The sequence below is a fragment of the Lissotriton helveticus genome, chromosome 10 (genome assembly GCF_964261635.1).
Source record: "Lissotriton helveticus chromosome 10, aLisHel1.1, whole genome shotgun sequence".
Classification (NCBI taxonomy): domain Eukaryota; kingdom Metazoa; phylum Chordata; class Amphibia; order Caudata; family Salamandridae; genus Lissotriton; species Lissotriton helveticus.
In genome coordinates this window covers 240,509,210-240,533,645 of record NC_136071.1, presented here as the reverse complement: position 1 = coordinate 240,533,645, position 24,436 = coordinate 240,509,210, and the positions used below count along the sequence as shown (strand labels likewise).

The window sequence follows — 24,436 nt, the reverse complement described above, 5'->3', positions numbered from 1 at the left end:
ACTACTAGAAGCTCTGCAATTTGCTGTTTCAATTTATCACGTTTTCTATTGGCATTCTTAATCAAAATGGTGATCATATTGAAAGATGAGGCATATAGATTTTCTTCCCAGTCCTTTAATAAATCCTCATCGAGGTCATCGAATGTAGGAAATATTAATAGTCAAAGGCCCCTAGGAATTCTTTTAAGTTCCAAGTAATTCTGTAATGTCACCCCATCCCACCATCTATGGAAGAGCTATTGGCTTTGCCAATATGTTTTAGCCATCTTGTACACCAGCATTGCTAAAAGTGAATAGCGTAAAGGAGAGTGGCATGGAGTGGACTGTCATAAAGTGGAGTGTTGCGGAGTACAGTGGAGTGTTATGGAATGGAGTAGAGTTGAGTGGTGTGGAGTATCATGGAGTGCCTTAGAGCGGAATGGCACAGAGTGTTGTGGAGTGTGGTGGAGAGAGTAGAGTGTCGTAGAATTGAGTGGAGTAGAGTGGCGTGCCATAGAGTCGTAGAGTGGAATGTGATAGAGGGTGTTGCATAGAGTGTTGTAGAACAGTGGCGCAGATTTGAGAAGATTGTCTTAGAGTGGAGTGGCATAGAGCGGTGTAGTGTAGTAGAGTGGAATGGCATAGAGTGGAGTAGTTTGTTGTAGAATGGAGAGTCGTGGACTACAGTAGCATAGAGTGTGAGAGTGGAGTGGAATAGAGTGGAGTACCAAGGAGTGGCATCGAGTGTTGTAGAATAGAGTGAAGTAAAGTGGCATGGAATGGCGTGGAAGGAGTTGCGTAGTGCACCGTAGAGTGGAGTACTGTCAGAGTGGCATCAAGTGGGGTAGAGTGTTGTAAAATGGAGCAGCAGAGTTTGTGAGTGGCACAAAGTGGAGATGAGTGTCACAGCGTGGAGTAAAGTTTAATGGAGTAAAGTGTCAGAGTGGAGTAAAGTTTAATGGAGTAGAATGTCAAAGTGGAGTATTATGGTACAGTGGAGTGTCACAGGGTGGAGTACAGCGGCCTGGAGCGAAGTGAAGAGTAGACTGGTGTAGAGTGCCGTGGTGTGGAGTGCATTTGGTTTGAGTAAAGTGGTGTAGTGTGCATTGCCGTAGAATTCAGTGACACAGAGTGGAGTGGAGCGCAGTGGCATAGAGTGGTGCATAGTAGAGTGGTGCATAGTAGAGGGGTGCAGAGTAGAGGGATGCAGAGTAGAGTGGCGTAGAGTAGAGTGGCGTAGAGTAGAGTGGCGTAGAGTAGAGTGCCACAGAGTAGAGCAGCACAGAGTAGAGTGATGCAGGGTAAAGGAGCACAGCGTAGACTGCAGTGGCATAGAGTCGAGTGGCGCAGAGTAGAGAGGTGCTGACTAGTAGAGTGGCGTATATTGCAGTGGCGTAGAATAGATTATTTTTAGAGTAGAGTGAAGTGGTGTAGAGAGAAGTGGTGCAGGGTAGAGTGCAGAAGTGTAAAGTGCTGTGGTGTAGAGTACAGTGGCGTAGAGTGGAGTGATGCAGAACAGAGTGGCCTAGAGTTGAGTGCCCTGGCCATCATGTGCCATAAGGAATTGGGCGTAATACCATTGTCCTCTCGTATGCAATTAGCACCTCTTATGCTTTGGCGTTGCATTTGGGTAAAAGAGGAACCTGCCTGAACCGTGACATAATCTTGGATTGTTTAAAATTGGATTGTGTAAAAAAAAAATCCTGGCTCTCCTATTTGCAAGATCAACTAGAGAAGTTGGGGTTGCAAGATTGTTTTAATAGACCTGGAAACAGATCTGCAATTCCAAAAGATAAGCTCAAAAATGACATCCTATTATACTCGAAGAATGTGAGAGACAGCCAGGAGATGGTCAAAAAAAGGGTTGCAGAGCACTCATTGTTAATTAGCTCCCCACAAATTGAATCTTATCTTTCCTTTTATTTTAATCAAGCCAAAATGTTTTACTTGATTAGGTTCAGAATGAGAATTGCTCACTTGTTGGTTTCGTACCCAAGTGATGTATATTGTGATGCTAAATTAGATTTGTGTCCATGTAACTCAATTTCTGCACAGAGCACTCTGCACTTTATGTTTTTCTGTAAACTTTATCTTAACCCGAGACGTACTTTTTTAAAACCATTATTAAGATTTTTAAACATTATTCAATTCAATTCAAGAATCTTTATTCGGTGGTTAAAAAACACCATAAAAGCACAAGCATATATACATTGTTTAAAAAAAATTATTAAACATTAAGCAAGATCCTTGTACAAAGTTAACATAGATAAAAATATCTGTATACAAGTAAACATACATTCGATGGTAAAAAACTTTCATAACTAGCCCCTAGTCATCCTTAATCGGACCGCAACCTTAATAAAGTTCATTACACAACACAAGGTAAGTGGATCGGAGGCTTTTTGCAAGAAGACTAGTGCATCCCTAGCATGTTCCAGATGGGCATTTTTTAAAATATTTACAAGGAAACTACGCCTGGGCATAGAGTAGTATGGACAGAGCAAAACAAAATGAAGCGTGTCCTGCGGAGACCTGTTGTCGCAGCCGCAGGGTCCCTTCTGCTCAATTGACATAGAAAAGCCTACTGGTGAAGCCAACACAAAAGATAATAAATTTAATCTAAAACGACACATAAGGAATCTGTCCTGTGCGTTATGCATTAGGTACAGGTAAGGCTCCATACCCTCCACACTCTTCACCAGGTTATGTGCCCTCACAGTTTTTTTAAGTATTTCTGCCTCAGCTCTTTCTCGGGTTTTCCGCTCTAGAAAAAATTCCCCTATTTGTTTTTTATGCTGGGCTAAGATTGTTGTTGGGTTCGTGAAGAGGTTTCCGAAGCCTAAATCTTCTAGGGATTTTTTCACGTATTTGAGCCAGGGGATGCGCATACAATTGGTCCTGTCTAAGCAATCCAGTAAGATTTCTCTACTTAAGTGCGCTTCTGGGTTAGCCCATATTTTTAACCAGGCCACAATTGGCCTGATTTTTAACAGGTCATCCAAGTAAGGCCTCCCAAGCTCCCTATGTGCTATAAATCCAGCAGTGCTGGATGGTACCCTCAGAACAGATTTCAAGTATTTATTCTCTTCCTGTTGGATTCTGGTAGTGTTCACAAATCCCCATACTTCTGCCCCGTAAATTACTTTTGAGCATGTTACGGAGCGGTACAAATTCACTACCTGTTCCGGGCTCCAACGACCTAATCTCCTGCCATAGCCTGCTATTGCCCCGTTAGAGGCAATCATTTTACTACAGCGTTCTGTCACCAGGGAGTTAAACTGCAAAGCACCATCAAAAGTCACTCCCAGGTAGGAGAACGTTTTAACCTCCTCTATAATATGAGTACCAATTGTATAGGTGAACTTAGAGGACGGTTTTTTACCGGCCAGGAGCACATAAGATTTGCTCAGGTTGACAAATAAGTCCAAGGTGCTCATGAACTTGACGAACCCGTCTATCAAAATTTGTAGACTTCGCGGAGTACGCGCTATCAAAACCGCGTCGTCCGCGTAAAGCAGGACCGGAATATGTCTCTGCCCAACCCTAGGGCAATCAGCTTTTAGACCCAAAAGAAACTGCTCCAAATTATTAATATAAAGGGAAAACAAAAAAGGGGCGAGGATACAGCCTTGTCTGACTCCACTCTTACATGGAAAGGAGTCAGTCAGACCTCCCTCCCTGTTAAATCGGACCCTGGCCGTGGTGTCACTGTGTAATTCCCTTAATATGGCGATTAAACCACTCTCAATCCCCATGCTTGACATCAGGTCCCATAACTTCCCTCTGTTGACATGGTCAAATGCTGCTGCTAAGTCCATGAAACCCATATAGATAGGTTCTTCACTGGCCAGTGTGTATTTGGCAGTCAGCATGTAAAGGTTCAGGCATTGATCGCTAGTGGACCTCCCTGTCCTGAACCCGTATTGGGTATCCGAGAAGATGTTATTCTCGTCGGTCCACTCCGTCAATCTATTCAAGATTGCCCTACCCAGAAGTTTGGCCGATACGTCAATAAGGGAAATTGGCCGGTAACACTTAGGGTCGTCCCTATTGCCCTTTTTAAAAATTGGCACAATAATTGCTTTTGACCACGATGGCGGAAGGTCACAAGAGATGGCAGTATTTATGACCCTGGTCATTAAAGGGGCCCATAAGTCTATGTTACTGAGGAATAGGTCAGGGGGGATCCCATCCGGGCCCGGAGCTTTATTCTTAGTCAAACCCTCCATCCCTACTGTGATCTCTTTGAGGGAAAATACCACCGGGGAAATCTGACTTATAATTACCGAAGGATCTGCAGAGGTACCAGACTCATAATTATATAAGCCTCTAAAATGTGTTGTCCACTGTTCAGGGAGGATGTTAGCCCCAATATCTGGGGAATCCTTCTCTTGAAAGGTCGGGTTATTAATAATTCTCCAGAAACCTGCGAGATCCTTTCTTTCCCCTGCTTCTCTTAAATCAGCCCACGCCTCAGCCTGCAGTGCAAGTTTCCTCCTTTTAATTTCATTATTATAATTCACTCTGCACGCCCTAACTTTTTGGGAGTCCCTCGGTTTTTGCTTCAGGCAGCATTTCAGCTCCCTTAGTGCCTTGGAGCAGTCTTTGTCAAACCACCGTGGGTTGACCAGGTTACGTGAGGGTGCACCGGACTTAAGTAGGCCATCAATCAAATTGGCAATCTGCTCAAATGCATCCAATAACGTTGCTCCCTGAACTTCTAAATCAAGGCAATCGTTAATGGCATGTAAACCCTTGTAACCCAGGGTTTTAAAAAACTTTGCCCCATCTATTTTGGACCATTTCAGCCGCCTGCCTTGGTCCGTTGCCTTCTCCTCGATTGTACCACGGGGGTTAGTGCCGGCCCCCACCCTATACGAGAGCACCAATACAAGCGGATTGTGATCGCTAAAACTGCTCCATTCTATCCCTACCCTGATTATTTTATTTATCAGGGATCTCGAGACCAAAATATAATCTATAAAGGACGCGCAGCCCCTACCCTTAAAAGTTGGGGGGAGTGTGCCATCTGACTGAGGGTCAATCATATTAATAGTATGTTCTAAGTCATACTTAAGCAGTAGGAGGTCCAGAGCCGATCCAGTGGGTGTGTGAGAGAAGTGCGGCCCCTTTTTCAATGGGCATTGTGACCAGTCTGAGTTTGCCTTGACCAGTGCTGGGCAGAGATGACAATTAAAATCTCCCATTAATAATAACCCGCAGGGCTGCCCCTTGTTTTGGGATATTGTTTCTGATTCCAGCCTCTGGTCTAAATCCGCTAGTAGGGGGATACAATTATTTACTGACTCTGAGTTATAGATGTTAAAGACAGAGAATCTTAGCCCCTTCCCAAAAAACCGAGCTACCTGGATCCCATGTAGACTCCAATCTGGAGAAGACCAGGTGCCTGGGAGGTCTAAATCTACGTAGATGGACAACCCACCCATTGCTCTCCCCGATCTAGATTTTCGGGCGGAAACAAAAAAACACTTATAGCCCTGTAGGTGGTAATCACTTGCCAACGCCCATGTCTCCTGGAGACATATAACATGAAAGTTTCTAATGTAATCGACCCAATCCTTGTTGGAGAATTTGCCCGCTATCCCCGCAACATTCCAGGAAATCAGTCTCATACCTTCCCCTCGCACTTTTAAACCCTCCTGTTGGTGTAATAAAGTCTCCTGTGTCGGACCTTGCGTGGCCAGCCCGTACCCCCCTCCTGAACATTCTATTGATGTAACATTCGGTTCATCATACCCTGGATTTCCTACGTCAGACATTACAATTAGTTGAACGTTAGGGCTCCGTTCACCCACCACCTCTGCCTGGACACTCTCTTCCATATGACCCTGAGGGGCATTATCCATCTGTCAATCAACCCCCTCTAAATCATTCAGACCATTGAACCGATTATAGGTGTGAAAAGGAGGTTCCTGACGGCCAAATGATGATCTATGATTAGAGTCCTGGTGTCTCCCCCTCCTGCCAACCCTCTCCCAGTTGTTTTGCTTTTGTTGCGACTGCAGTGGGGCTGGGCTAATAGGAAAAAAGAAAGACACCCGAAGGGTGTGAATAGTGGATTCCCTAGATCTGTTTTCCCCTTGGCAAATATAGGTCACTGTATCTGTATCCCTAAAACTTGTCAGTATGCAATCCCCAACAATAGATTTCTGAGTTCTCCCCACCCATGGCACCCTTCTTACCATTATGATTTCATTATTAAGGTGTAACGGGAGAGGTCTATTTATGTTTAGCCACTTAATGACCCTACTTTTCAAGGCACAGAAGTCCTCTGTTTCCCCTGCTTCAAGTGGGGGAACTCCAGCCAAGACAACAGTAAAATCATTGGTCTCGGGGGGTAGATTGGGCCTACGTGGTCTTGGGGGAAGCTTCATTAGGGGGATCAGTGTGGTACTGTCTACCTGCTGTACCAAGTTAACCGGGCCAGACAGGGGAATAGGGATGTTAAAGTTAGAGGGCCTGGTTGGAACGGAATTATTCTTTGCGGGCTGTTGTGAACCCACCGTATTTACTGCATGTAACGGGAGTGTGTTTAAGGCTCTATGTACAGGCTGTTCGGTGGCTACGTTAATAGTGCTGGGTGCTAAATTCCTATCCTGGTGCTCAGCCGGGATTTTCAGACTACCTACTACGGTCTCCAGTGCGGTTAGTCTAGTCTCGATCTTTTTTAAACTCTCGCTGATTGGTAATAATAGAGACCTTAACAAGAATTCCAGATTCCCCAGGGGAACAACAGATAGGGGGAGGTTAGCAATATTAGTTCCCACCTTTATTGTCGGGGCAGGGGCTGGGTTATCCTGGTCAACAGGTTTAGAGTGAGAATCAGCCTGTGACTTTGCCACTACTACAGGCGGTTTGACAGCAGACTTCCCAAAGTCCAAACGGGAATTTTTAGATTTGTTCCTTCCCTGTACGCCCTTCGACTTCCTTCTACGTTTGTTAGGGGGGGGCCCATGAGATCTTAGCACGCTTACTGATATGGGTGGGTTTGTGTTGGCCTTGGGGTCCCGCAGTGGTTGGGAGACTAGGTCTATGGTCACTCTGGTGGGACTAGGGCTAGTAACTGGGGCTATGATCATAGCTTCTGCTGGTGTAGTATTCATCTGATCCCTCAACAGAAGTGGGACATCATCTATAAAAGACAACTCCTCCCTGGGCATAGTAGATTGTTCTCCGAGAGGGGTATTTTTCAGATTGTCTATTGAGCGTCTCCTTTCTGCTCTTAGCCGAGACAGGTTACACTCTTTGTCCCCCTCCCCCCCGGCCCGTGAGAAATAATTCTCTAAGGTCCTGCCTTTAGCTCCTCCCGGCTTCAACGGTGTGCTCTCCTTGGCCGGGGATGGCATCATTCAAGTACAAAAATATATTTCGCCGCAGTTTGTAGCAAACAGGTACCTTGGATCAAGTGCGTGACCCAAGGGGGGTGGCCCAGCCCGGCCTCCTTTGGCCCCTGACGGCCACAGACGGTCCCGCCCTTGTCCCGGGCTTCTCCCGGCGAGCTCCCGCGCGCTCCCGCGCAGCGGTATTCACACGTTAAAATATAGCTATTACGATGATCACCCGGTCGTTGGGGGCGGGGCGGGGAGGGAGAGCAGCCCAGGTGGAACGGGCGGGGTTACTGGGACTCCTGGGAAATGTAGTCCCAGCCCTCTTGCTCGCAGCCCTCAGCCCCTGTCTTACCCCAGCAGCAGCTAACAGCCCACGAAGGAGAGCGCCCCTCTGCGAAGCGGGACCCGCGCAGCGGGTTCCGCGAGGCGTAGGTGGAGATGGAGATGCAGAGAATCCACGGGCGAACCAAACAGCAAGGCAGGTTTGTAAAGGTGTCCCACGAAGTGCAGTCCAAGCCGGTATTAAATCACCCGGTCGTTGGGGGCGGGGCGGGGAGGGAGAGCAGCCCAGGTGGAACGGGCGGGGTTACTGGGACTCCTGGGAAATGTAGTCCCAGCCCTCTTGCTCGCAGCCCTCAGCCCCTGTCTTACCCCAGCAGCAGCTAACAGCCCACGAAGGAGAGCGCCCCTCTGCGAAGCGGGACCCGCGCAGCGGGTTCCGCGAGGCGTAGGTGGAGATGGAGATGCAGAGAATCCACGGGCGAACCAAACAGCAAGGCAGGTTTGTCAAGGTGTCCCACGAAGTGCAGTCCAAGCCGGTATTAAATCACCCGGTCGTTGGGGGCGGGGCGGGGAGGGAGAGCAGCCCAGGTGGAACGGGCGGGGTTACTGGGACTCCTGGGAAATGTAGTCCCAGCCCTCTTGCTCGCAGCCCTCAGCCCCTGTCTTACCCCAGCAGCAGCTAACAGCCCACGAAGGAGAGCGCCCCTCTGCGAAGCGGGACCCGCGCAGCGGGTTCCGCGAGGCGTAGGTGGAGATGGAGATGCAGAGAATCCACGGGCGAACCAAACAGCAAGGCAGGTTTGTAAAGGTGTCCCACGAAGTGCAGTCCAAGCCGGTATTAAATCACCCGGTCGTTGGGGGCGGGGCGGGGAGGGAGAGCAGCCCAGGTGGAACGGGCGGGGTTACTGGGACTCCTGGGAAATGTAGTCCCAGCCCTCTTGCTCGCAGCCCTCAGCCCCTGTCTTACCCCAGCAGCAGCTAACAGCCCACGAAGGAGAGCGCCCCTCTGCGAAGCGGGACCCGCGCAGCGGGTTCCGCGAGGCGTAGGTGGAGATGGAGATGCAGAGAATCCACGGGCGAACCAAACAGCAAGGCAGGTTTGTCAAGGTGTCCCACGAAGTGCAGTCCAAGCCGGTATTAAATCACCCGGTCGTTGGGGGCGGGGCGGGAGGGAGAGCAGCCCAGGTGGAACGGGCGGGGTTACTGGGACTCCTGGGAAATGTAGTCCCAGCCCTCTTGCTCGCAGCCCTCAGCCCCTGTCTTACCCCAGCAGCAGCTAACAGCCCACGAAGGAGAGCGCCCCTCTGCGAAGCGGGACCCGCGCAGCGGGTTCCGCGAGGCGTAGGTGGAGATGGAGATGCAGAGAATCCACGGGCGAACCAAACAGCAAGGCAGGTTTGTCAAGGTGTCCCCTTTAAACATTAGAAAGTGTCAACCTGCATTATGCCACCTACTTCTTTTAAATGATGAATTCACTTGTTTTATGGTTTATACATATATCTCCTCTGCAGTTGGGCTCCGTAGTATTGTTGGAAAATGAATACCCGGGTATTGATTATGTTGGCTAAAATTTTATCATGTTCATTTTTCGTTAAACAATGTTTTATTTTGCTGTTTTATGGCTATTATCTAGCAGAATAAAGACTTTTGACTCTATACAGTTATATTGAACTTGTATGATCAAGGAACGCAGCACTCACCTAAACTAGTGTCCATCATGATATGATGACATATCAAACTTAATGGACATAAGAGCTGACACATTTGCTTTTTCTGAAAATGAAGCCACAAGGATTTATGCTTTAATTTATGAGGAAATAACACCATCATCAAACACTGGTAGCATACAGAACAGCATTAAACAGTTGTTATATCTTACTAAAAAAGGAGATCAACCAACGACTGCATGCGAGCACATTAATTAAATACCATTGTGTTCAAAGGAACCCTAGAGGATTAAGGATCCCACTAAAACCATTTTTGTGCAACAACATTCCAAAATCGTGGAAAAGTGGTATGCAATACTTAACAAGTGTTCACTGGATTTAATTATTTTAATTATTGAAGAATTGCCTAAAATCTTGGAGGACCTTTCAAAAGAAATAACATAAGTCAAGACTGAATTGTCTGCTAACCTGGAAGCAGATGAGTGGTCAAAAACATCGACTGACATTAATGCACAATTGGCAAAATACACTCAGAAAATTAACGAATACAAAATTCGTACATTCAAGTGTGACACAATCGACTATAAACTTGGAGAAGTTTACAGTTGGGCGGAAGTATATGCAAGAAGGATACAAAAGGAGACAAAACAAGCCATACAGTCAAACTATAGAGACAGAAACAACTTCTACTGACAGTGAACACAACCAATCACGAAAGATGTCAAATGAACATACCCAACTAAGTTTGAATAAATCTCCCCTCAATAAAGACATTGAACAATCACAAACATCTGGAGCGTCTTTTTTTAGAGAGCGGTTCGAGTGACAAAGGCGAACCAGGAGGGGAAAAGGAAAGAAAAAAAGAAAAGAGAACTCGGAAATGAGAAGTGTGCCAAGAGAAAGAAAACGCAGAATATAACAACCTTGTGATCAATATCTCTATTCATGAATTCAGTACTATTGAGATTAAGACTCTACAGAAAAGAACTTTGTTTGTCCCCACTTGTCAAACCAATAGCTTGGAATTGGAAATCAGCCTGTTCAAGTTTATGCGTAATTTATGTTTGAGGAATTTTTGGGAAAATATCGTAGCTGAACAAGATACCAAGAAGGACAACCTTCTGAAAGGTCTCAAACCTAAAATACATGTATGGCTCCTGTTAGCCACAAAATATTGGATTATTTTGAAACTTTAGTTAAACAGGACATTCAACGTTTCAATTATCAACAAAAGTCCAAACATCGTAATCTGACTAACAAAGAATATTGCATTCTGAAGTAGATTGCAGACAACCCAAACAACACTTGGCAGAAGGCAGATAAAGTCGGAGCACTAGTTGTTATGGACACGTTCTATAAAAAGAATGTGAATGATCATGTGTCAGACACTCAGACATATGCCAGATTGGATTTCAATCCAACTGAAAGTTTTTGGATGTGTTGAAGACCATCTTGGACAAAGCCGTTAATAACGGGATCATAACAGAGGAGGTTAAACGGTTTCTTTTTTTTTTAAATCCTAAGAATCCTCAGCTGTACATGTTACCAAAAGTACACAAGTTTTTACAAAATCCTCCATTCAGACCCATAGTGAGAGGTAGTACCAGGGGTAGTTTACATGAACCAGTCGGAAAGTTTTTAGATAAGCATCTCCAACCATTTGTGCTTAAAATGAGTACCTACGTGAGGGATACTACCAAGTTTTTATCCAAAATTAATCAAGTTACTTTTGACAGGGAAGATCCTATTTAGGTATGTACCATCAACGTTAAATCGTTATATAATTTGATTCCTCACGATTTGGTCATGGAAGCAATAGAACATTTTTTGATTATCTCCAATCTGGATAATAATTTTCAGACATTTCTGATGGAATTGCTACATTTTACTCTGTACCAAAGTATTTTTCAAGTGGGATGACCAATGGTTTCTACAGTTAACAGGAACTTCAATGGGCAATTACGCCGCTCCGGCATATGCAAACCTGTTCATAAACAAGGTTGAAGAGGATAATATTCTAGGGAAGGACATTTGGAAGACTAATGCAAGCCTTATTTTTTAGATATATTGACAACATCTTTACGTTGTGGAGCGGGTCTAAAGATGAATTAACCACTGCATTGGTTGAATTAAACCAAGTAAATGAAAGAATACAGTTTACCTATGACATTAATGACACTAATATCACATTTTTGGATGTTCATGTTTTAAGAATTCATAACAAGCTGGAAACTAACATATAAAAAAAAAGCAACAGATCGTAACAACAAGTTACGTTATAACAGTTTTCATCAAAAATCTTTGAAGAATCATTTACCATACTCGCAACTTCTAAGAGTTAAAAGAATTGTATCTAATTCAGAAACTTCTATTGACCAAATGGAGAAATTGTTAGACACATTCAGATATAGAGGATACCCTAACAAGATTTTGGATCACGCAAAAGAACGCTGCGCTAAGAAAATGAGACAGGAATTGTTTAAAGCCACAAAGGAGAAAAAACAAAGTAAAACGATGGTTTTAATCTCAAAATTTTCCACAATGAACTTTCAGTTAAAAAATATCTATTCCACAGCATTGGCCGATGCTCACAACCGAACCTGATTTCAAAGGTATTTTTACTGAAAATCCATTATTTGCTTACCAGAAAGGAAAGAACGCTAAAGAGATACTTACACTCGTTAACCGTCCCATATAAAGGGACAATCCCTTGTTACAATTGCAACAACTGCAATAGTATCATTAAAGGAAAATGGATTACAAACCCTATGAAAGGGTACAGGATCAACCTAAGAGTTTCCGCTAACTGTGACACTAAGAACATAATATATATTTGTTGAAATGCCCGTGTGGGATGGTATATGTTGGAAAGACTGAAAGAAAGATGAAAACCAGGTTCAATGAACATAAAAGTAACATTCGTACTAAAAATATGAAAACTGTTATTGCCGGCCACTTCTTAGACCATGGTCATAACGTTTGTCAATTGAAATTTCTCATCTTGGAAATTGTTGAGGAAAAAAAGGAAAATACAGTAACAAATGCCTGTTACAGACAGAGAACTTTTGGATTAAGCTTTTGGACGCATTAAGACCCAATGGCCTCAATGATAGAATGGAATATATGTGTTACTTGTGATTAGTAAGGTGCATAACAATGGTCGACAACAAGAATTTCAGGCTGTGTTATTTACATGTCTCCTTTTTATATGTTGGTTAATTTGTCTTTTCACTTTTGTTATTGCTCACACAGGATGCATATTTTATGTATTATTTTGTCACCTAGTCTGTGGGACTGAGTGTTTTCGGATTACATTGAACATGGATATATAGAACAATTACCAGATGGTCCTTAGGCATAAGGTAGTGTGCAAAATGACCCCCACTGTTGCATTTTAATGATAGGAAGAAATATACGTATTAACAGTGATTATTAAGATGCTAAACAGTGTGTGGTATCCAGATCATTAGGCTGTGTCATTTACTAGTTGCCGTGTTCAACTTTTTTTTTCTTCTCATCATCTTTCATCTTATTTTTATTATTGTTTACACAGGACGTAGATTTTTGAGTATTAACATGTCACTTAGTGTATCATGTGGTTAGCCTGTTTTCATTTAGCAACAACACTGAACATTCATGTTTTGAAAATCTACAGCATGGCGCTCAAGTTTTTAGATAGCTTGCAAGATGGCCGCCACCACTGCATGTTAGTCCGGTGTCTTTTTTTATACCGGAAGCGTCTTATATGCACCATAAAAACGGGAATGTTGAACAATCGGGAAACACTCGCATGAGGTTTACGCAGTTTGGCCTGAGATGTAAGTAACTGATGTTTGTACACTGTCCATACGGGTGAAATTGATAGGTTTGGATATTTAACACCGGTAGGATTGCATGCTATCCATTCAGCGTTTTTTAAGAGGCACGTCGGTTTATTTTAAACTGTACTCAAGTTTGGAAAAATGCACACGAAGACTGTTAAGAGGTCTAACTTATTCACCTGCATGATTTGCCAGTCACTCTTATTGGTATTATGTGAAATATACAGGAGAGGCACTGTGATTTGTTTCTGCTCTTTTTAATTCAATGGGATGCAAGCAGAAACGACTAAGAGCTTTAATCTACTGAGACGCATGAGTTTGTAGTCACATTTTACGTTATCATGTGAGAACCGTAGGTTCGATCACATCACCATTTTGGTATTGTAGACAGCCTAAGAGATAGAGACCTGTTTCCACATGGAATATTATATGTTATACAGAATTGATAGCCATTGACCAAGGGCAACAGCCCGAAATGCATTGGGATGGGAATATGCAATATAAGTTTTCATGGATGAAATTTATCATGAGAAGATTATGATATGTTGAATGAATATGATTTGCGACAAGGGGGATAAAAAATGAATACTGCCTTGGCATAATAAATGTATCATACCTGAATTGAATTGAAGTTGAATCATTTTAAACAACCCCTGCGTATAGGGGCATCTGCTGAGCTGAGGGGGACGGACCCTAACAGGGGACGCTGTTCTTCTATGTTGCTACATACACTCTAGGATCAGAGAGTGAGACCCTTTACAGCACGCAACAAATTGAGTACGAAGAACAACAGTTGGGGCGATTAGTGCGTATTCCCATTTATCTATATAGTCACATAAGATGTCAGGCGGCCAACTACTATGCAAATACTTGTTCTTGCAGTATACTTAAACACATGGCCACAAATATGTTCCATTGATAATTTAATGCGGTAACAGATTTTGAGTTTTTGTAATAAATTCAAAGAGGTGCCTAAAACACCAGTTCTTGTAAAATAAATGGAGTGACTGTGATGCTGATTCAGCAGTATAAGTATACAGAAGTTACAGTGCTGCCGGTTACTGTTTTACATTCCTTGCATTACCAAACACACACACACACATTATCACGTTAGACTTTTGGCTTAGTTAATCTGATCAGACACAATTTTTAGGAGGAGTTGTTACAAAACCGTTGTGCCTATTGGGCACCTGCACGCAGGAGAGGTAGAGTAATGTCAAAACAAAAAAGAAGATGCCTCCTCCTACACATCTCCCTTTACCCTTAAGGCCGACCCAAGTCATTCCTTCACCAGGGAAGAGACTCAAAAGCCCCACACACCCTCCAGAGGTAGCTGGCTATGTCCTCTGATCGGAAAAGCGATGGCTCACCTCATGCTGAGTTTGATGCAGAGGCTTGACTCAGGCAAAAAGATATCACCTGATTCGAACCACACATTACAGAAACAATTAGGCTGAGACTTTGTTTAGCCGCACCGGAGTGTCATAGGTTATGAAAACAGTCATAATCTCATCACCCCTTTTCTCAAGTGAAAGAGCCAGTAACATACCCTCACACTTAAATGTTGCTTTTTCCTGAATTGAATTGCGGCAATGTGCACTTGTCACCTATAATTGCAAGTATGTCACTGTTTCTACTTTCCCATAGGTCCGGTCAACATCTAACAGAACATAGTGTACAGAATACATCAAACACATACAACACACAAGCTATTGAAGTGATCATTATAGTGCACCCAAAACATTTAACTACAACCCTGCATTTGACAGAGCACATTGGAAAGAATAATTAACAACCACCCAGCACACCAGAGGTGTGTAATACAGTTGGGTATCAATGTGCTCATAGCAGCAGCGACCGCTGGAAAACAACGTATGGGAAGACTTTCCAATACAACACAGTAGACAGACAACTTCACACACAGCTCATCACAGCATACACCTCACCTGATACACCTCAGACCAATCAACAGAACATGTTAAATAGAACACCTCACATCCATCCCACATCTGTCAAAGAAGTAATTAGATAGATATCAAAGACCACAAACAATACCACTGACTAAAGTTAACTCACTATCATAACAACTTGCTTTGGCAAGACCTCGGTCAGCACCCATTTAACCACCTAATCTAGCAGTGGCGATTGCTATTTAACGTCAGTGGTGGGTTTGGAGGGAGGAGGGAATGAAAAATAAAATTAAACAATTACTTACCTGTGTGCCACTGCCTCTCGGTCCTCTTTGCCCGCTTCAGGGCAGGATTGGTCTGTGCACCTTGCTTCGGTGCTCAGTCAGAGGCTGGTAGCGTGGGCATGTTCTCCACCCAGGCTGTAATGCAGCCGGGGTGGAGAACATGTAAAGCGCGCATGACGATTTGGCCAACTTAAGAAAGCCAGCCAAACCTTCATGGGCACTTAAGAGAGTGCAAACCACCCATGCTCCTCTGTGAGAGCCCAGCCCCTACCCAGCTGAGCAACAACAGAAACCTAAAATGATAATAACAATGAGTTAATATCATTTTATTTTTTCCTCTTTGACCTGCTCAGTGGGATGATGCTCAGCCGCCTTAGCGAAGGAGTCGCCCCTGTAATCTAGGGCCCTATTTCCTATCAAAACATACCTATTGTAAACAACAATCATTATGGTAATTTATAAAGTGCTTCCTAACGTTGGGGTTTACTCACGGCCATACAAGACAGTCAGAAGCATATCTAGAAAATGCAAGTCTTTAAAATCTTTCTGAACTTTATGTGGTGCTTTATGCTTTTAAGATGGACATGGAGCATGAGTCACTAAAGACAGAACTTGGGTGGTAAGCCCAGACCACTGGATACGCTTCATTTAACTTTGGAGGTTTTGATAAGCATGCATTTGTTAGCCTACAAAACCTACATTATCTGGCTTTTAAGGTGACATCATATCTTTAGGCAACAGGTCACAAATGTACTACTGATGTTGTAGCTCCCACACAAAGCCAAACTCCAGTCTTTAATGGAATCCTTAGATCAAGGTGAGAAGGTACTGGATGCAACACAGCAAGGCCAACCAATAGCGAATTCTGTGCTACATAAATACATCTAACAAAGCACCATGACTGTTTAACTTCCCCACTGGATTCAAGCTAGCCTGGCTGATGAAGGGTGATGCCTTGAAAGCTGTCCCAGGATGCTTGTTTATGAATCCAGGAAGGACCTGGCTTGGCAGTTCGGGCTGGACTGTTCCCACAAGGAACAGGGTCAAGACTGATTTGCATATGGCTGGGTCCAAACTGGTGTGGTGTGGTGAGCAAAAGAATGATGGATTAAACCCACATCCTTGTGACTGGGGGTGAATGTCTGCATGGTCCAGCATTCCGTCCATCAACTGTTTCTTTTGCATATGTTTAACTTCTGAGCCATCATCTAGAAACCACTCTAGAGGGATGGCTAATCATTAATGCATGGTCTCATTCTCATTTATAGGTAGTAAAAGAATCAATAGGTTTTCAATTCCATGTTTAATCACTTCCACTGTAATTGAGCACGTCTTTTTGTAAGACACACAAACCAAACTCCGGTTGCCTTAGACCACTTTCGACTATTTATTAAAGATTTTTAGATGGTATGATGCTACTTTGCATCACCTGGTGACTTAGAAATAGGTGTTTTGTCACATAATAGCAGGGCATTTCAAGTCCCTCTGCATAAAACATTATGAAAAAATGACACGGCCTTAAAAGAACAGAGTTTTAAAAGCCAAATTAAGGAGGAATACAGAACTTAGGCATCTGGCAAGCCACGCCTAGATGAACGACTGCAGAAGACTGACTTGAAAAGGGATTATAAAAATGCAAGGTAGAACACACTGGTCTTCTAGGGTGTTCTGAACTTGGCAAAGACACGTTCAAATCTCATATTTAAGTTTACAGGCAGGAGCTCAGAACATCAAATAGTTGACCACCAAATCTCTTGTATTGGATTGGTTGGGTAGGTGCGAGCAGACCTAAAGGTTCTGCTTGGATACTTAGGGCGAACAGTTTTGAGAGGATCTTTGGTAACCGTCCATGAGGGATGGAGAATTGTGAATTCTGAATTTTCTGTGACTGGAGCCGACACAGGGAGTGCAACATCCGAAGTGATCTTATCCTGTTATTACAAACTGAACAAAAAGCAGGCTGCATAGATTTGGACTTGTTCGAGATTTTAGAACAATGCGTTGAGGTGGCAGGTATTTATGTTGTAATGGTATTCAAGAGAAGACATCACTAGGACAGGGATTTAATAGGTTGTTAGCAACCGCTGGGCCCCTTTTAGTACACAAAGACAGTGGAAGAAAGTTTTGGCAAGCTTGTTTAATTGAAGAGTAAAAGTTAAAGCATCATCAGAGAGTACTCCCAAAGTGCATGCTTTAAGAATTGCGATTAGTCAGCATCCTAATATTTTAGGCGAAGTCAAAGCTAAGGGAGAAGGACTGACACCATCCATGAGCAGGATTTTATTTTCTTCACCACCAATGCAGAGCCAATTATAGCAATCCTCATTACTTAGTTTTTATATTTGGTAAAATTAATATTAAAGATTTCTGACTGGTGCAAAATGCAAAGCATTTTTCACCCTTGCATGATTTTCCCCAAGTATCACTCACTCAACCAGACATATCTTTGACCCTTAACAATGCTGCAGAGAAGAATGCTCTCTGGCCTGCAGGCTTTGCAAACATTTGCATAGAACACTGGATGCAAATCACTGAATATCAGGAGGCAGTTAGTTCACAGAGCATTGTGCTATTTGGCGAGTGGCTTACCTGCCATCTTTTCCTTCTGAACCAATGTGTCCTCTGTCGGCGCACCTTCCAGCAACTTCTCTGTGAGCCTGCACCCACATGCTTTCAAGAGCCTTTTAAAAAAGCGACAAATAATTAAACCAGAAGGTCTTTAAGAGTTTTTATTTTAAAACGATGGAAACTAACGTAAGCACATTAAAATAAACTATAAGCACTGACAACAACTACGAAAATTAAATCCTGGCATTGCCAACCAGGGTATTAAATGAAACAATTCCAATTAGAAGATACAATGATTCAACTGGTATTACATGGTAGTACGTTCTAAACCAGTAATCCAGAGGTTCCAAACATTTTTATACTGCGCACACATTTGAATAACAATTCATGAACCTGACCTAAAATCACTTGACACATTTTCTGAGACTAGTAAAACAGTTCATATTTTAAGTAAACTGGAATTTTCCTCATACTTTGGGTTTATTTCTTCAAAAAATGTAGAGAAAAAGGTGTCAGTTAGTGCTAATGTTTAATTTATCATAGTAATGAAATACAATTTAAAACCCAGAAAGCAAGACAAACATTTTCAGTGCGGGTGAGGGTCTTCAAAGTAAAAGTCCAGAATCAATTATGTTGTTTTGCTTTTTTCTTGTATTAATTCGACTGAGTAAGCTTCAGTCTTCCTTCTTAAACACACACTGGGCAACCAGGAAGTGGAATACACTGGTTCACGTTTTAATACCCTTTTTTTCTTAACCTCGTATAATGAAGGAGAAGGTCCCTCTGGCCAGCCAGCAGCCAGCGGACCAGTTAGAACCTCACAGTGTGATCTCGCTGGAATGCAGATGACTCCCCATTCCGCACATGAACTAATTTATAACACATCCATTCTTTTTCTACAAGCAAAGACAATACATGTACTATCACAGACATAGTAAGTAAATGAACTACAACCAACTGAACTTACTAAGAACATAAGAAATTATTTCATATTTGGGAATGCATTGGGTAGTCCTATGAAATAAGTGAACAACAAAGAAAAAAAACACATATAATCAGAAGATCAAACAGGTATTTTTCTGAATCCTGCTCCATGGATCGCTCTCCTCGCCTGTACATGGTTTTTTCTTCCCGACCGTCTCTCATCAGCTGCACCCAAAAAAAAAACCCTCCCATCACAAGACCCTACAGAGACTTCACTCTGCACTGCCATTCTTGACGCACTCATGCATTTCTTATCTGTCATTATCACGGCATTACTGCACCCTTCGTTATCATCAACTTCTGTGACACCATCTATACTAGAGTCAACTCTTTGATAAATGACTACTCTTCAATTCCAACTCTGACCACTTTGCAGCTTGACATAATTCCATATTGCAGCTACAACTTTGTGAAGCCCTCTAAATTTGGAAAGACCACCACTTTTTGCTCCGGGTCTCACCTTTACCAAACCTCCTTCCTGCACCCACATAACATCTTTATTTGATTTGGGCACAGTTATTCCAGCTTCAATGTTAGCTGTAAGTTCATTCAAACTGTGATTGATCAATTTACTCTGGCCTTCCCTTCCTCTCATCCTCAAAAACAGTGTAATGCCAGTACTTCTAGTCATATATGCAGGTTGTGCCCACACAGCCTCACAAACTGTATTCGACTGGGTATTATAAACTGCCGACTGTTTCACACCATTGTGTACCAAAAACTCATTCATCTCCTCAGAGGTCAAATGCATGCCTTTATCTGTAACCAAATAAGATAGAATTGCTTCCCTTGCTAATATCTTTCTGAGAATGCTTATTCTGCTTACATTTATTTTACTTATGAGCTCAGCTTCAACCATCTGTACGGATATCAACCATTAATGAAGCAAACCTTAAATTTGGCGGTAAACAGTTTATGGGTCCCATGAAATAAAAACATTCTCTCATCTATGGTTTGCCTCGATCAGTAGAATGCTGAAGTACTCCACCACCAACATTTAGTTTTTTCTGATACATCCCCGGCCACAAAAAGTATTCCTTAACTCAATTTATTGTCAAGGCTTGTCCCAGTTGTCCCTCATGACTAAGCTTGCATATGTTCCTCCTTAAATTGCTAAGTGGAAGACGTCTCTCACCTCGCACGCTCATCCGTCAATTCAGAAATCACTTGAAAATATGGTCTTGCACCAACATTAACTCGACTTTCTCTGTGTATTACCTTTCTCACTAAATGTTATACTTCCTCTAAAATGTTATATAGAGAAAGGCAACAGGTGATAGGGCGCACAGCTAATAATTTAGGCTATATTCAATTGACACGTAACTCCTCTTGCTACTAGGCAGAATAGGGAGGTTACCTGTCTCCCTAGCTAATACACTGATCCCAGGTATTTAAATAATTCAAAAAGTTTTCTGCCGAGCAAAAAAATATATATTAAATAGCAACACTCTCAGAGACCTTAGTCACAATGTACATATATTGTCCATTAGATCCATTAGCTAATTAGACACCAGAATCCAGTATAGATTGGTCCGTATTTATTTTTCACTTCTCACGATTCAATTAATCAATTTCAATATTTTCAGTAGTCAGATCAGCCTTATGAGCAGGTCAGCCGACACGTGTTTCGTTGTTTAAAACAACTTCATCAGGGCTGCAAGCCAGAAAGAATATATAAAATAAAAACCTTGTATACTTAGCTATTTACAACCAACTCTAATATTTTGAAAGTATTAATATTGATTAATCTGACACCACCTAAGTGAAAGACAGGCATAGAGTTCCCAATACATTCGTGTCTCGAATTTAAAAATTGGTGATTCCCGGTGTCACATAGTGGTACACATCAAAATCATTCGGATCTTTTGCCTACTGTACGAAATTTGTACACTTATACATACATTTTACAAAAATTGTATTTTCTCATCTATCTTAATCTATGGAGTGGTATGGAGAAGCCCCCCGCTTCGTCCTGTTAATCACCGCCATTCCAACCCCAAGAGCAGTTGTATTGCTCTATTAAAATTAGTATATCTGTTCAAAACCATTGGACCTATTTCCCTACAGTTTAAGGTGAAGTTTTTTACCTTTCTATAAGTCTCAGTTTTCAATTCAATAATGTGTTCCATCCGTTTCATAAAAATTAATTTTCGATTTTATTATGCAGGTTCTGTAAAAAGAGGGACATGACTATACATATGTGTCCTCAGTTTACTCAAAGTAAATATTATTCATGACTTAGAAAAAGCCTTACCAGTCAAGTGTCCAAAGTTCGCCTATTACTCTTATAGACGCGGTACCGGTAACTTTGTTTTAGCTATAAGGGAGTAGATTAAAATCAAACCTCACCCCTATATCCATTATAATGTTTAACAGTTTTATGCATCTATTTTCACAACAGTCCTTACCTCTAACAAAATCTGGGGTTCTTACTCTTATATGACTCGTATTTATAGTATTGTTATCCACTTCTTAATCGTGTCTCAAAATCTAAAAGAGAGTATTTATAAGAACAATAGTTAGGTCTAAATTCGTTGCATACGCTAAAGTATCTCATTTAAATAAGTGATTGGTGAAATCATTTACACTCACCAAGTAAGAGTATCTATCTTCTCTTACATCTTCCCGTCTGCTCGAGTACCGGCGTTTGTTCCGAGCGCCATCTTGATTAAGTAAATGTTTAGCAAGTATGTACCGCGTATCGATGTTTTGTGCGGCCATCTTGTGTAAGTAGTAGCGTGATTGAGGGCGCCACATGTAAATCTAGAGTTAAACAGTTTTAGCCGTATAATACTTTTCATTGTAGCTTTCTAATGTATATAGTAGCGAAATTAGTGTGCTACTACATATAATTCTAACATTATATAGTTTATACTGGATATTGTTATACTATATATTGTGGCAGCCATCTTATGTAAGGCATAGCGTAATTTTTAGCGCGTTGCATGTAAACAGTACCCAAGAAAGTCAAATCCGTGTTATATTATTTGTAACTCTTATTTATGGGCGAATGATTATTATGTGCGATCGCAATAATAACTAATTATATTTAGAAACGATTTACGAAAATTTTAAGATCAAAAAAGTTTATTTGTTTATAACTAGTCTGACCCTCTCTGGTCTAGAGTAAATTATTCTTTTCAGTTGGCCATAATACCAATATGGCTATATAGTGATGTTAAGCTGTCTACGAGACAGTAGAAAACAGAACCTACTTATAATGTATTTAGCCTCATTCCACCATATTGGAGTGGTGAGTTTATCAGTATATTTCAATGGTGAAAAAATGAAAGTAAGATCTTATAGGGTTAGCGTGGCGGTGACCCCCAGTGTCAAAGCTGTTGGCACCGCATACCATTCCATTACATTCTCTACTTAAAGATATTAAACATAACAACCCTCGGAGGATTAAAGGCATAAGCAGAAGTGTTATCACAACTCATAAAATTGCATCTGAAGTACAACAGTTATAATAGGTAGGTTATATCCTCTATACAGCAATATTATCATATTCTTAATGGTCTCCTAAGTAATACTGGAGCTCAGAATCAATGTTAAGACCATCTTCGACTGCTCTAAGGACCATAATCCATCTTGCCTCTCTACGTCTTAAGTGCAGTAGTCTATTCCCGCCACGTCTATCCAATGTCACGTGCTCGATTCCATGATATGAAAATTTATGCTTTACAGAGTCGTTATCATTTTGAATCATGTGTGAGGAGATTGGATACCTGGTATCACCATTCTTCAATGCCCGATAATGTTCGATCATACGGTCTTTCAATTTCCTCACAGTGCTGCCTAAGTATATTTTTCCACATAGGCAAGCAATTACATATACAACATATGATGTTTCACAATTAATAAAGGATTCGATACGGAATGTCCCAGTGTTGTTATATTCAAAAGTTTGTACTTTTCTCATTGCCCATCTGCATGAGCTGCAGTTTCCACAATGATAAAATCCTTTTGGACATGTCCGAAGCCAGTCACTTTGACTTGTTGGTATAATAGGTTTGGGATAGCTAGGACTCACTATATTAGCAAGTGACATTCCCTTTCTGTATGTTATACTTGGACGTTCTGTTAAAAAAGGTTTTAGGTCTTTATCAGAAGTAAGCATTTGCCAATATTTATTCATGATATTAAAAAGTTTGTGACTACCCTTGCCAAAGTTGGTAATCATTCTGAGTTTCTGATCATGAGACGGGACCTCAGATTTATTTTTAGATTTCAAAGTTTCATCTCTCTTTAACCTGTTGACTCTACGAACTGCTTTAGTAATTACACTATCTGAGTATCCTCTATTAACAAATCTCTTAGTCATGTCTATGACATTTTGGTGAAAATCTTCATCTTTAGAGCAGTTCCTCCTTGCTCTGATCATTTCTCCATATGGGATTGATGTAATTTGGCTAATCGGGTGGCAACTGTCTGCTCTAAGTAGTGCGTTGCAGCTGGTCTCTTTACGAAACATGCGGCTGCCAAGTTTGTTATTCTCCACAAAAAGTTCAATATCTAAAAAGGTCAGTTTTTCTTTACTGAATTGAGTGGTGAATGACATGTTCATATCATTTGAATTCAAGTACTGAAAGAAACTGTCTAACTGTCTCATGATCAGAAACTCAGAATGATTACCAACTTTGGCAAGGGTAGTCACAAACTTTTTAATATCATGAATAAATATTGGCAAATGCTTACTTCTGATAAAGACCTAAAACCTTTTTTAACAGAACGTCCAAGTATAACATACAGAAAGGGAATGTCACTTGCTAATATAGTGAGTCCTAGCTATCCCAAACCTATTATACCAACAAGTCAAAGTGACTGGCTTCGGACATGTCCAAAAGGATTTTATCATTGTGGAAACTGCAGCTCATGCAGATGGGCAATGAGAAAAGTACAAACTTTTGAATATAACAACACTGGGACATTCCGTATCGAATCCTTTATTAATTGTGAAACATCATATGTTGTATATGTAATTGCTTGCCTATGTGGAAAAATATACGTAGGCAGCACTGTGAGGAAATTGAAAGACCGTATGATCGAACATTATCGGGCATTGAAGAATGGTGATACCAGGTATCCAATCTCCTCACACATGATTCAAAATGATAACGACTCTGTAAAGCATAAATTTTCATATCATGGAATCGAGCACGTGACATTGGATAGACGTGGCGGGAATAGACTACTGCACTTAAGACGTAGAGAGGCAAGATGGATTATGGTCCTTAGAGCAGTCGAAGATGGTCTTAACATTGATTCTGAGCTCCAGTATTACTTAGGAGACCATTAAGAATATGATAATATTGCTGTATAGAGGATATAACCTACCTATTATAACTGTTGTACTTCAGATGCAATTTTATGAGTTGTGATAACACTTCTGCTTATGCCTTTAATCCTCCGAGGGTTGTTATGTTTAATATCTTCAAGTAGAGAATGTAATGGAATGGTATGCGGTGCCAACAGCTTTGACACTGGGGGTCACCGCCACGCTAACCCTATAAGATCTTACTTTCATTTTTTCACCATTGAAATATACTGATAAACTCACCACTCCAATATGGTGGAATGAGGCTAAAT

General features: G+C 41.8%; 1 protein-coding gene across 3 annotated transcripts in view; it reads right to left on the bottom strand.

The window, feature by feature from the left end:
• The window catches only part of FLCN (folliculin), a 205,488-nt gene that overhangs the window by 134,813 nt on the left and 46,239 nt on the right, over window positions 1-24,436 (bottom strand). For all 3 annotated transcript variants that reach the window (XM_078665222.1, XM_078665221.1, XM_078665223.1), the window contains exon 6: window positions 17,882-17,973. In XM_078665222.1, coding sequence (XP_078521348.1) covers window positions 17,882-17,973 — 92 coding nt within the window. The remainder of the gene's footprint in view (window positions 1-17,881; window positions 17,974-24,436) is intronic.